General features: G+C 40.6%; 1 protein-coding gene across 5 annotated transcripts in view; it reads left to right on the top strand.

Moving 5' to 3' along the window:
- DHX35 (DEAH-box helicase 35) overlaps nt 1-13831 on the top strand; it is a 65778-nt gene that overhangs the window by 36077 nt on the left and 15870 nt on the right. For all 5 annotated transcript variants that reach the window (XR_006729474.1, XM_045528574.1, XM_045528577.1 and 2 more), the window contains 4 exons: nt 2718-2842; nt 6442-6496; nt 9942-10037; nt 12698-12792. Coding sequence is in view for 4 of the 5 variants with exons in the window: in XM_045528574.1 (XP_045384530.1) it covers nt 2718-2842; nt 6442-6496; nt 9942-10037; nt 12698-12792 (371 nt within the window). In the remaining variant the exon portion in view is untranslated. The remainder of the gene's footprint in view (nt 1-2717; nt 2843-6441; nt 6497-9941; nt 10038-12697; nt 12793-13831) is intronic.

Below are 13831 nucleotides of genomic sequence, written 5' to 3'. Positions count from 1 at the left end.
TTGGAAGCAGAGAACAGGCCCAGTGTTCCCCTGCTGGGGACCTGGGGAGCATTTCATGTCCAAGGTGGTGTTTGAGCCTCACTTTATTGGCAGCTCAGTAGTTATCCAGGTGAAGGGGTAGCAGGGGAGCTCAATTTCAGCACTCCAGGCAGAAGGCTGGAGTGTGCAAGTACTTAGAGGGAAGGAATTTTGGCAGGGAGGGAATAGGCAGAACTCAAGGCCAGAGAAGTAAGGGCAACCACTGAAGATGCTAGAAGGAAGGGCTGGAGTGGGAAAAGGAGAGCCAGGACTAAAAGACATTCTGAAATGCAGAGGAGGAGAAAGTTTCAAGGTACTTTTGTTTTTAAAAATAATTTGATGTGAAATTTACATGACAAAATTAACCATTTTAAAGTGAACAATTTAGTGGCATTTATTATATTCACAATGTTGTACAACCACCACCTCTATATAGTTTCAAAACATTTCCATCACTCCAAAGTAAAACCTCTTACTCGTGAAGCAGTTTCTCCCTATTACTCCCAGCTCCTGGCAATCAGCAATCTGTCCTTCTCCATGGATTTATCTCTTGGATATTTCATATAAATAGAATCATACAGTAAGTGACCTTTTGTGTCTGGCTTCTTTTACTTAGCATTGTCATGGTTCATCTACATTGTAGCATGTACTCCATTCCTTTTTATGATTGAATAATATTCCATTGTATAGATAAACCACAATTTGTTTATTCATTCATCTGTTGATAGGCTGTTTTCATCTTTTTGCTGTTGTGAATAGAGCTGTAGTGAATGTGCATGTATGTGTATTTGAATACCTGCTTTTCATTCATTTGGGTAATGCAGGGTTCTATGATAATTCTGTGTTTAGCTTTTAAGGAGCTCAAGTTACTTTTAAAGAGGAAAGGGCCAGCACCATTTCATGCACCATAGAAATCATGTACTAGAATGTGGGCTAAAGATAGGCAGGTGGATTTGGGTGAAAGGTCACTGACTCCTGTAGCAGGAGCAGTTTTAGTGGAAGTGGGGCTGGGGAGGTGCCACCCGACAGCAATGAGTGCATTAGCATCCAGACCCCAGACCCTTCACAGTCTCCCAGAACCTTCCAGGACTTTTTCTCACCTTATCTTCTCCTACTAACTGCCTACACCTACCCACTTGCCTCCTAGTTGAATGATACTCTTCTTGGGCTTTCCTCTCCTGTCCCACTTAGATACCTTTTCCTCGGGCTGTTTTTCCTGTTTGCCCAAAAGCTCCTCCTTATCCTTTAAATACTCTCAAATGGCCGCTCCCTTTTGAAGCTGCCCTAGGTGCCTTCTGCTGGCTGTGCTGTCCTCCTTCCCTGAGCCTCCGTTTCCCTTTGGGAGGACCACTCATGGGGCCTCGCCTGTTCCTCCTCCGAGTCTGGTCTCTTCATATCACTGAAGCTTTGCAAGGGGATTGGCTGTGGCTCCTGCAGCTCCTGGCCCAATGCCTCCCATACTCCTGTCCTCAGGAGAGTTCGGGTGTCACTGGACTCACAGGAAACACCTGCTGCTTGTGAGCATCTTCTCGGCAGGGTCGTCCTCTTGTCTGGTAACTTCCCTTCTCCCTTGGTCAGCAGAGTGCTTGGGAAATGTGGTCATCCTACCAAAAAGCTGGACCCAAAATGCTCTTGAAACTGAAGGGAGTATCCCATTTGGAACTTCCTCCTGTTGCCTGTCATCCAGAACCTTCCAGTTAGACCCATGCATTTGGCAATTTCTATCGGTCAGTCCATAGAACATTGGTTGTTTCTCAGAGCGAACCTTTTTCATGTTCTTCAGTGATAGTGCTGTTTCTTCGTGACACTTTTTTTTTGGTTTGTTTTTTAATTCTTTAGTTCACTAAAGCTTTATATTCTGAACAGCAGTTGGGCCACCCTTGTGTTGTTTAAGAAGGATGTGCATCAGCTCAAATGTTGACTGATGTGAGAGGATTTTGTGGGTGGAGCATTCTCTATGTAATCCATAAGCTTTCTGAACATATACAAAAATGATTTAATCTCTTCCTTCCTCTTCCCGCCCCACCCCCACCCTTTTTGCCTAGTTTTTATAAAGAGGCTCCTGAGGTCTCTTCCTATCCCCACCCCCTTTTCTGCCCCATCTCTGTCTTGTGATGTGTATTCCTGTTTAAGGTCACTTTTTGTTCCTGATGGGATATGTAAACATTCTTTAATGTGTTTGGGGCAGCATCTGATTCTGGGTGTGATGTTGAGTGTCTGGCTCATTGATTTGGACCGTTTTTGCCTGTTACAAGATTTGGTCATTTGTTGTATTTTGGTTGCTATTTTGGTGAGCTATTTTGAAGTTGCTCTTAGCTTATGTATACAGTTCTTACCTCCTTGACTTCTCTACCCCAAGCAGACATGCTGGTAACTGGGCACCGATGCTGAGTCCACAAACACTTGTTGTTTTGGTTTAATGTTTTGCTGACAAAAAGCACTTGAAAAACAGCATTCTAAAGTAAAAAGACAAACTTTTGTAAAGGTGTATTGTTCAAATATATTTATCGAAAGTATTTTTTAAATAGAATGGTCTTTCTTAAATATAATAACAACATTATATTGTAATATCATATGCATCTGCTCCTAGAATCTTAGAGCTCTTGTTCAAGGTACAGAAGAAAAACTGTCCCTTTGGCACAATGATTGCATTTGATTATGACATTTGATCCCAAACAGTTCTGATTTCCTATCCTCAGAGGAAGCCTTTGACAAGTTGCCTGAATCTACTGTTCCTGAGATGCAGCGTAGCAATTTGGCACCTGTCATCCTGCAGCTGAAAGCACTGGGAATTGACAATGTCCTCAGGTTCCACTTCATGTCGGTAAGTCCTGCCTGCCGTCTGGGGCCACAGGGAGGCAGGAGAGCTCATGGGGGATGTCAGGACATTGTTGTAGGGCATGCCATCTTTCCTTTTTTTCCCCACTCCTCAGGTCATGTGTTGTGTGTACTTTGCAGGGTATGGGGGAAAACAGCCAGATAAGGCAGCCACAATTCCCATTCTTACCTAACTCCTGTTCTTGTCGGCTGGGGGAGAGAGACAATTACAGAGCAGTGTGCCCAGTGCTCGGAGAGGAAGAGCCCCTGGCCTCGTTAGTCATGTCTGAAATGAAACCTAAAATCCAAGTAGGATTTCACCATCTTAGGAGGGGTGGAGAATTCCAGGACAGCGAGTCTGTGTGTAGGCCTAGATGCAAGAGGGCCTAGATGCACCATGACTGGGGGAGCCCCGAGGGCTTTGGTAGAGCTGCAAGAAGACCCTATGGCTGACTGCAAGTCTGCTCATTTCCTAAGGCAGGTTTCTATGAGTGGAATTATTGGGTCAAAGGGCTGTAGTCTTGTCATAGCTCTTGATACTTGGCCAGATTGCTGTACTGTGTCAGCTCCAGCAGTGCCTGAATGTCCAGCTCATGGTGCTCCTGTCATGCTGTGTTTCTTTCTTTTAGCTTTGCTAATTTGATTGCCCAGAGAGGGAGTGGGTGTTATCTTTACCTTTTTTTTTTTTTGATTTCTTATAAGGTAAATTTTTAATTGGCCATTTTTTAGTTCTTCTGAATTGTTAAGTCATTTATCTGTTAGAATTAGTGTTTATTAGTGACTTTCCAAGAATACTTTAAATATTAAAGAGATTAACCTTTGTCTGTAATATTTTTTGCTATTTTTTTCTGTTATTTGTATTTTACTGGCTCTTTGTTTTTTAATGTGCAGACTTTGTAAACATATTACGGTACAATCTTTCTATCTTTGCCTTTATGCTATTCTTGTGCTTATGAAGCACTCCTTTTTTTTTTTTTTAATTTATTTGAGATGGGGTCTTGCTGTGTTGCCCAGGCTTGTCTCAAACTTCTGGGCTCAGGCAATCCTCCTGCTTCAGCCTCCCGAGTAGCTGGGATTACAGGTGTGTGCCACTGTGCCTTACTATGAAGCACTTATTTTATCTATATCAGTTAATACGTATTCACTTGTATTTCCTTCTACAATTTTTATGATTTTGTAACTTGCATTTTTACTCTTTGTTCTATCTCAACTGTATTGGTATTGTGTGACAGGTCTGGATTCTTGGATAATAAAGTCCCTAATGTCATACGTCATGGTAAACTAGGTGAATGAAAGAACAGAATGTACAAATACCAACCCCTCCAAAGAAAGTAGTTGTGTGCTTACCATAAGTATAGAGAAAATGTACCCTTTGATTATTGGTGTGCAGTGAAAGATATTGTAAAGAAAAGATGAGCAGTACATATAGTTTTAAAAGCTGATGAAAAGCCTCATGTAAGATTAAAGGAAAACTTAGGCAGAAATGACAGATAAATATCTTAAAAAATACAAACAACATTTGTACATACAACATTTAGAGTAAAATACATACAACATTTAGAGTAAATCAAACATCCACTAAGAAAAATCTAAAGGAAAGAAACAGCACAAATTATAAACTGACTTTAGGACACATTGAGCCTCTCTAGGAGAGAGATGAGTGCACGCGGAGATAGCTGTAGAGGAAGCCTTTGCACTAATTAAATGATCAACTGTGAAGAAGAATGATGAAATCCAGAGCTGATGCAGTTTGGAAAAGTAAATTCTTCCTATATTGCTGGTGGTTTTATACTCTGTTTCTATCCTCATGCAGGATTTTCTGATAATATTTAACGAGCTATAGAAATGCCTGCTATTTTTTCTCATGGAAATTGCTCTTGAAAAAACAATTCAAAAGAAAAAAGTTTGTATATATGGTAAAGCTTATAGCATTGTTTTATATTAAATTTCAAAATATAAACAAAAATCATAACAAAACTTTTGGACAATTGAAAAATGGAAAAAAATACATACAAATTCATCTTCATATAGTCCCTTCTAGTCATTTTCGCGTGAATTGTATTTTTTATAGTTGAAATCACAGGGTACACATGATTTTGTATATTTAGCAGTGTTATTCACAGTTGTGAAAAACTGGAAGCAACTCAATTGCCCAGGAATAAGAAAATTGACTTCTTTGTGGAGTATAACCATGAAGGAGTGTTATGCAGCTACCCCAAGTAATTATTGTGAAGCTTCTTTGGACACAAGTGACAATGAGAATAGAAAAACGTGGTGAAAAGAACAAATTAAAATTATGCATACACAGTAATTCCAAATATGTTAAAACAATGTTTATATGATCCCAAGTCAGCTGAGGATTATTTAGAGAAATACTGGTGTGTGTTTAGGTGAACATACTATGGATATGATTTTGGGGTGGGGTGGGCTGTAAATTTTTTTGATTGGTGATTATTGACTGGGAATAGGGGCAGGGATTTAAAAGGAGTCAGAGAGGAGCTTGTTAGTTTTTTTCTGTAATCGTTATAACCTAATTCAGAGCTCTGCTATTCCTGAGAGATCCCCAGAGGGTTTAAGCTCCTCCATTAGGTGTTGTACATTTTGGCTCTTTGTAAAGAAAGATTTCATGGCACTGAGGGGAGGCTTGTGGATCACTTACATGATTTGCTCAACAGTGATTTGTTGAATACTCTCTGTGTAATGAATCAGATAGGTTTAGTTTCTGCCCTCGTAAGTGTTTGTACATGGGTGTGCATTCATTACAACTTTTAAAAGTTCTACTTTGTTCCTTGGCAAACCAAGTGGGGGAAATAGATTGGAAAAAATGAGGTGAGTTCAGCTGCTGGTTTTGCTACCACCTGCGTCTATGACCTTGTTCAAATGTCTTTTACTTACTTTTATTCACTTTCCTCATCTGTAAAATTGAGCTGAAACAATGCAATCCTTTAAATACATTGGTTATGTGAATGCATTCAGAAAAAAAGCTATGCAGTTTGAAAAAGTACTATAATTTTACCTGGCTTATAGAAACCAAATAACTTAGAAGAAAATAATAATGTCTGGCACTTAGTAGGTGCTCAGTAAGGATTTGTAGAAAGAAAGGAGGAGGTGTGGATCCAGAGAATCAGACTGAACGTCACAGCATCAGCTTTGCTTAACTTCGGGTTCTCTAGCATTCTCTCTTATTTTCAGCAATTCAAATTCTATGTATGCTGTTCACCCACCGCAGGCAAGGCCTGGCATGGGGCTCTGGGTGATGCAGAGATAAGGCCTCCCAGGTGCCGTAGTATCCTGGGGTTCCCAGTGTGGTCGAAGGTTGAGCCTGTGAAATGAAAGTTAGAAATGTTGAGGAGAGTTTAGGGGAAGTGAAGAGGGACTTTGAGGTAGGGACCCATTGCTTCTGATGGAGGGGAGGCTGAGGGAGGGCTTCAGGGGGAAGCGTTTAATCAAGCTGAGCCTACAGGCTGCATCATACTACGGGTGCTGAGAAGGCTGGGAAGTAAGGGGCATGTTAGAGGAGAGAGTGGATTTGAGCAGGAAATGGTTACATTTTTATGTCTGTTGCCCAAAGAAATTGATTTAGGAGGATTTTTGTTTTGTTTGCAGCCCCCTCCAGCGCAGTCGATGGTTCAAGCTTTGGAATTACTCTATGCTCTGGGAGGTATGCCTATCTTTTATTACGTGTTCTCCTATGTGATGTTAGGTTGTATTCACTTGAGGGCCCCTAGTGTCTTTAGGAATAGGATTGGTTCTCCCCATATATATAATCTTCTTAATGATACTCTTTATTGAAATAAGAAGTTGGGACCCTAATTAGACTCATAGAACATGATGGACAATTATGACTGTGAGTTTATAACAGCAAGCCAGTTCAAAAGCTATTAATAACCATCATAGGGCCATACTCGTATCTAAGAGGCAGCCAGAGATTGGCGATTCCCTACCAGTATTTCAGATGTTACCTCCTTGGACCTTTTTCTCCATCCCCCCTATCATGTCTTGAACCTGCAACTCAGTGTTTCTCTCCCTAACACCATTTTATTCCTGGAGTTGTCTGTGGAGAACTGGGTTCATTACCAGCTTGTGTTATTGTTTGGGCAAGGAAACATTATGTTATCAGGGAACCTCTATTTACTGTTGTTTGAAAATGCGGCATTTATCGTAAGATAGAGAAAATCGTAGCCTGAATCCACCTCTTTTGGATGTACTGGCTCTTCTGTGAGTGGTGCCGCAACTGATTTAATGTTCACTTTGGTATTAAGCTTTAGTGGAGGTTTTGTTTTTTGAGATTTATTCTGAGTGCTACTCTTTTTTAAACAGCGTTATTGAAGTATAATTTATATATACTATACAATTCACTCAATTGTGATGTATAATTCAGTGGCTTTTCAGTGGCTTTTCAGTATATTCTAGTATATTCTCAGGCTTGTGCAACTATCACCACAATCTAATTTTAGAACACATTTATCACCCAAAAAAGAAACCCCTCACCCAAGCACTCACTCCCCATTCCCTGTCCTCCACCCTCCACCCCAGGCAATCACTTATCTGGTTCTATCTCTGTAGACATTTTCTATCACTGTAGATTTGGCTCTTCTGGATGTTTCATATAAATGGGATCGTATAATATGTGGTCTTTTTTTTTTTTAAATTGGCTTCTGTCATAGTCCACTTTGTATTGTTATAACACAATACCTGAGGCTGGATAATTTATAGAGAATAGATGTTTATTTGGTTCATGGTTCTGGTGGCTGAAAAGTCCAAGATTGGGCAGCTGCATCTGTTGAGGGCCTCATGCTGCCTCCACTCATGGCAGAAATCGGAAGAGGGCATGGACATGTGCAGAGATCACATGGTGAGAGCAGAAGCAAGAGAGAGCCAGACTCTGTTAATAACCCACTCTCATGGGAACTCATCCATTATCCCTGAGGAGAACATTAATCTATTCATGAGGGACCCCTGTGACTCAGACACCTCCCACTAGGTCCCACCAACACTGCCACACTGGGTATCAAATTTCAACATGAATGTTGGTGGGGACAAACCACATCCAAACTATAGCTGCTTCTTTCATTTAGCGTGATGTTTCCAAGGTTCCTCCATGTTGTAGCATGTATTAGTAGTTTATCCCTTTTTACTGTTCAGTAATATTCTGTTGTATGAAAATACCACGTTATTTTTATCTGTTCATTAGTTGATGGGATTTGGATTGTTTCCACTCTGTGGCTATGTACATAATGCTACTATGAATATTAGCATACAAGTTTTTGGTGGGCATTACCACTAGCAACGTATGAGAGTCCATTTCTCCACATTGTTGCCAACGTTTGTTATTATCTGTCTTTTGTGTTTTAGCCATCCTAGTGGATATGAAATGGTATCTTGTGGTTTTGATTTGCATTTTCTTGATGACTCATGATGTTGTACACCTTTTCATATGCTTATTGGCCATTTGCCTATCTTCTTTGGAGAAAAAGTCTATTCAAATCCTTTGCCCATTTTTATTTGTGTTGTTATCTTTTTTTTTATTGAGTTGGAGTTTATTATATATTCTGGTACAAATTCTTATCAGATATGTGATTTATAAATATTTTTCCCATTTCTGTGAGTTGGCTTTTTACTTACTTGATAGTATTGTTTGCGGTACAAAAGTTTTAAGTTTTTGTATAGCTCAGTTTATCTGTTTTTTCTTTTGTCATTTGTGCTTTTGGTGTCATTTCTAAAATGTCACTGCTTAATCCATGGTCATATGGTCATTAAGATTTACTCGTAGGCTTTCTTCAAAGAATTTTATAGTTTTGGCCCTTACATTAGGTTTGTGATCCATTTCGAGTTAATATTTTGGTGTGAGGTGAAGTAGGGGTCCTTCTTCATTCATTATATTTATGATACTTCTCTATGAAGGAATAGCCCAATTACTGATTTAAAAGATCTCCAGTGACGTAAAAGGCCTTCTGCTGAGTCTACATAAGATTAGCCCAGAGTGAGTGTGTGTCAGAACAGGTTTCTCTTCCCTGTTCTTGAGCAAGTAATAGGCACTTGAAAGCAAGGTTTCCTGGGATAATCTGAAATGAGGATGAGAAAACATTGGCTGCATAGGAGTTTCTCATTAGGCTGATTTTTCTGCAATCAAACAGAATGAATTTTAAAATATCTCCTATTTCTTCACTGCGGTACTAAGTTGGAAAAGGTAGAGGGAAATCCCCAGCTTAATTTAGTTTCAAGCTGAATTTTCACCTTCAAAGAGGTGATTATGTTGGAACAGAAGAGAACTGACCTTTTCTGTCTTACTCTGAACTTTTGCAGCATTCATTTTAGTTAGGAAAACAGTAGTCAACATTTCAGGGGTCTTGGAATCCAATACTACCTAGATATTGGCAGGTGGTGGAGAGACAAGGAGGTAAAGGTGGGAATTGTAGGAGTCAGCCCAGTTCTCGACTCTCCAGGAGGCAGTTGGATAAACAGGTCTGGTGTTGGCTCCAGAGTGACCTGGGCTAGCATTTAGATTCCGAGTTGCTGGCCTTATACTTGCTCATGTCGTATGAGAAGAGCACAGGGATGGGATACCATCCTGGCACATCTGTGGCCTGTTGGGTCATGGATGTGGGAAATGATCCAGGTGGGGACGGAGGGGGGACAGCAAGGAAGGTGGCAGAGAATCAGGAGAGTAGGGGGTCATGGGAGCCGTGGTCACAGAGTCAGATGCTGCCGGAGACTGGACAGAAGATGGCCTTTGTTTTTGGCACTGCCTAGTTGTTGGGTCCTTGGAAAGAGCACCTCTGTGGAGTAGTGAGAACAAAGTGAGGCTGTTGTGGATTGAGGAGAGTGAGAGCAAGAGAAGGCTGCAGGGCTGTTTCCTTCTAATTAAGTCCTTGAAAAGTCATTGGAAGTATCAGTTTTTTAAAATTAGATATTCAGAGCTCAGTGGAGATCTTTTCTTCTTTTAATGTAATAGCACTTTGGTGTCAGACTGAGTTTGCTAGTGCATGAATCATCTTTTGGATACCTTCATTTGAACATACATCATCTTTTATTCTCTTAACAATTGTACATCTTCCAGCACAGTAGTACATGCCTTCTGATTTCTTTTGTTGTTCTTATGTCAGGTCTGGACAAAGACTGTCGCCTAACCGAACCGCTTGGCATGCGAATAGCAGAGTTTCCTTTGAATCCCATGTTCGCTAAAATGCTGCTTGAATCAGGTGGGTGGAGCCTGATGGCTCACGTTGATTTCATTTAGATTATCAGAGGAGTTATTTCCCTGAATTCTGAGTACACTGAGGAGGAGGGCACAATTGTGATTAAAAAAAAAAAAAAAAAAAAAAAACCTCACATAAAATTTACCATTTTAACCATTTTTAAGTGTATAATTCTGTGACATTAAGTACATTCACATTGTTGTGCAGCAGCAGTACCATCCATTTCTAGGACTTTTTCCATCTTCCCCACTGAAGCTCTATACTCATTAAACACTAACCCTCCACCCCCAGCCCCTGGCAACCACCATTCTGCTTTCCGTCTCTAGGAATTTGTCTACTCTTGGAACCTTATATAAGTGGAGTCATAACTTTGTGAGAAACTTATTTCACTTAACATAATGTTTTCAAGGTTCATTCATGTCATAATGTGTATCAAGATTTCTTTTTTTAAGGCTGAATAATATTCCACTGACTTTGTATAATACCACATTATGTTTATCCATTCATCTGTGGATGGACACTTAGGTTGCTTCTACCTTTTGCCATTATAGTCCTGGCTTTCATTTCTTTTGGGTATATACTCAGAAGTGGAATTATTAAATCATATGGTAATTTGTTTAAATTTTTAAAAATTTGTTTTTTTTTAATTTTTATTTATTTTTTATTTGTTTATTTTTTGAGACAGAGTCTCACTCTGTTGCCACGGCTAGAATGCAGGGCGTCATCCTAGCTCACTGCAACTTCAAACTCCTGGGCTCAAGCCATCCTCCTGCCTCAGCCTGCTGAGTAGCAGGGGATACAGGTGGTTGCCACCTCACCCGGCTAATTTTTTTCAGTTTTTGGTAGAGATGGGGTCTTGCTCATGCTTAGGCTGGTCTCAAACTGCTGGCCTCAAGCCATCCTCCTGTCTCAGCCTCCCAGGGTGCTTAAAAATTTATTTTTAATTGACAATAATTATATATATTTATGAGGTACAATGTGATCTTTTGATCTATATATACATGGTAGAAATATTCAATCAGGCCAATCAACATATCTACCACTTTACCAACTTACCGTTTTTTTTTGTGGTGAGAACATTAAAAATCTATTCTTTTACCAATTTGGAAACTGTAATAATACAGTATTAACTGTGGTCATCATGCAGTGTAATAAATCACTAAAAGTTATTCTTCTGGTCTAACTGAAATTTTGTACCTTCTGATCAACATCTTCCCTTTCCCCATCCTCCCCCAGCCCTGTTTCTGTAAGATCAACTTTTTAGATTCCACATATAAGGGAGAATATACAGTGTTTGTCTTTCTGTGTCTGGCTTATCTCACTTAGCATAATGTCCTCTAGTCCCATCTGTGTTGTCGAGAGTGACAGAATTTTCTTCTTTTTAAAGGCTGTGTAGTATTTCTTTGTGTATATACACGCACAGCACATTTTCTTTGTTCGCTTATCCACTGATGGACACTTAGGTTGCTTCCATGTTTTGGCTATTGTGAGTAATGCTGAGATGAATATGGAGGTGTAGATATCTCTTTGACATATCAATTTCAATTCTTTTGGATATATACCCAGAAGTAGGATTGCTATATAATATGATAATTCTATTTTTAGCTTTTTGAAGAACCTCCACACTCTTTTCCAAAATGGCTTCACTAACTTTAATTTTTTTAAAGAATTGCCACACTGTTTTCCACAGTGGCTGCACCATTTTGCATTCCAATCAGCAATGCACAAGGGTTCCAATTTCTCTGACCCCTTCAGATTTTTGTGAGGACATGAGTTCTAGGATAAAAGTATACATAACCTGGAGATCTTTTCATAATTAGAAATCACAGTCATCTAGACAGTCTAGTTTGTCTTCCCCGCTACCCCAGGAAAGATAATATTTTCTTGCTTTTGTCTAACTTTTATATCAACTGGCAATTTATAAAGATGTATTTCAGACCCAGCATGGTGAAAGTTAAGTTTAAGTATAATTTTGTTTTAGAACAACCAAATGCCCTTAGCTTTACATTGGAAAACAGGACTCTGAGTGCGGGGTTGGAGGAGCACATTCTTCGTGAACAGGAGGCTGTGGGGAGACGGGACAGGCGGCGCAGTTTGCTGAATGCCCCGGTGTCAATTGCTGGGGACCCTGTTCCCAGGTGCTAGCAACAGCCCACAGAGTGCTGTCCTGGTCTGACTGTGCCTCGGGCTTCCCAGCTGAGATGAGCCCTTTTGAGAGGGAGGCCACTTCATAGAAGAGGCTAGGAGCAGCAAAACAGCAGAAGGGACACAACCCACATATTCCCTGTCCCCTTTTTCTCTCAGGCTTACTGCCAGGACGTCCACACGAGAGTAGGGAGCAGTGTGGAGCTGACCTGCCCTTTGTGATGGGGCCAGTCTGGACCCCACCTGGGCTTACAGCAGAGTCCCTTGGTGTTACAGCTGCAGAGTGGAATAGCAGCTCCTTTCTCAGAGTCCTGCAAAGCTGCTGTTCATCTGGGTCACATATAGGACATTCCACTTGGCATAGCAAAATATTTGTATACTATAAGCTTAAAAAATTAAACTGTATAAAATATATGATGTTAGTTTACAGTATGATGCAAGGAAAATGTGGGAAAATGTCTTCCACTCCTCGCTGGCACATTGTATGCTTGAAATGAAACATGCTTTTTGTTTTATAGGAAATTTTGGCTGTTCTCAGGAAATATTAAGCATTGCAGCCATGATGCAGATCCAGAATATCTTTGTGGTCCCCTCAAACCAGAAGTCTCAGGCAGTAAGTCCGGCTTTCTTCCCAGCTGCTCATACCACTCAGTCTCTTTCACTCCGCACTTTCTTTGTTAAAACTCTACGCAGGAACCAGTGAGGACAAAGCTGTGCAGCTGATACCAGCTGATACCAGCTCACAGTTTGAGTGTTTACTGTATGCCTGACATTGTGCCACACATTTCACAGGCATCATTTCATTTTATCTTCAGTATAAACTGGGGAGGTAGATACTGTTATTATAGTTTAAAGATGGAGGCAAAGAAAGATTAGGTAACTTGTTCATGGTTGCACAGCCAAAATTGGTGAAGTTGGAAGTCCAAAGTCCCAGACCTTAACCACTGAACTCCTGACTTCCAGTTTTCCATATGGGAAGTTGTCATTTAGGCTGCTCTGGTAGAAACTTTGGTGGGGATATTAGTGACATAAGAAGTCAGGTGCCTGGGCATCACAGGCTGATTCTGGGCACAACACTGCATCATGGTGGTGTTGCAGGTGGGACATTTGAGCTTACAAGATGCCAAGACCCTGCCGAAGGCACAGGCATCAGCAATGACTGAAAGAGTGAATGCTGGACAGGCTGTGAAGGAAAAGTCTCTATGGTGAAGAGAATGTCAGAGTGAGGTAGTGATTGAGGGTAGGGCACAGGTAAGTTCAAGGTCGATTCCTGTTGGAAGAGCTGGAGGAGCAGGCAGCAGCCTTGTGCATGGAGGGGCTGCATTTGGATGTGTAGCAAGGAGGAGAGAGACTTTCTTAGGGATTGTTGAGCTCTTCCCTCATTGTGTATAACTGTAGTCACAAAGTTTTCCTGCCTTTGTGCCTGGATGCTTATGTCTATTTTCTCATTTTTTTAAATTATTCTTTTTAACAGTCCTACCTCAGGGCAAGCAAACTCAGCTTTAAAGATGAGAAAACAGAAGTTCTGACCACTCTGTCTAAAATTGCAACATAGGCCCCCATTCCCGTCTCCATTCCCTGCTTATTTTTCTCTTCTAGTGCTTCTTACCAGCTGATATGCTTAGAATAGTGCCTGGTCTGCAGTGGGTGCT

This window comes from Lemur catta, chromosome 17 (assembly GCF_020740605.2).
Source record: "Lemur catta isolate mLemCat1 chromosome 17, mLemCat1.pri, whole genome shotgun sequence".
Lineage (NCBI taxonomy): Eukaryota > Metazoa > Chordata > Mammalia > Primates > Lemuridae > Lemur > Lemur catta.
The sequence above is the reverse complement of the archived record's forward strand: the minus strand, read 5'-3'. Positions and strand labels throughout refer to the sequence as shown.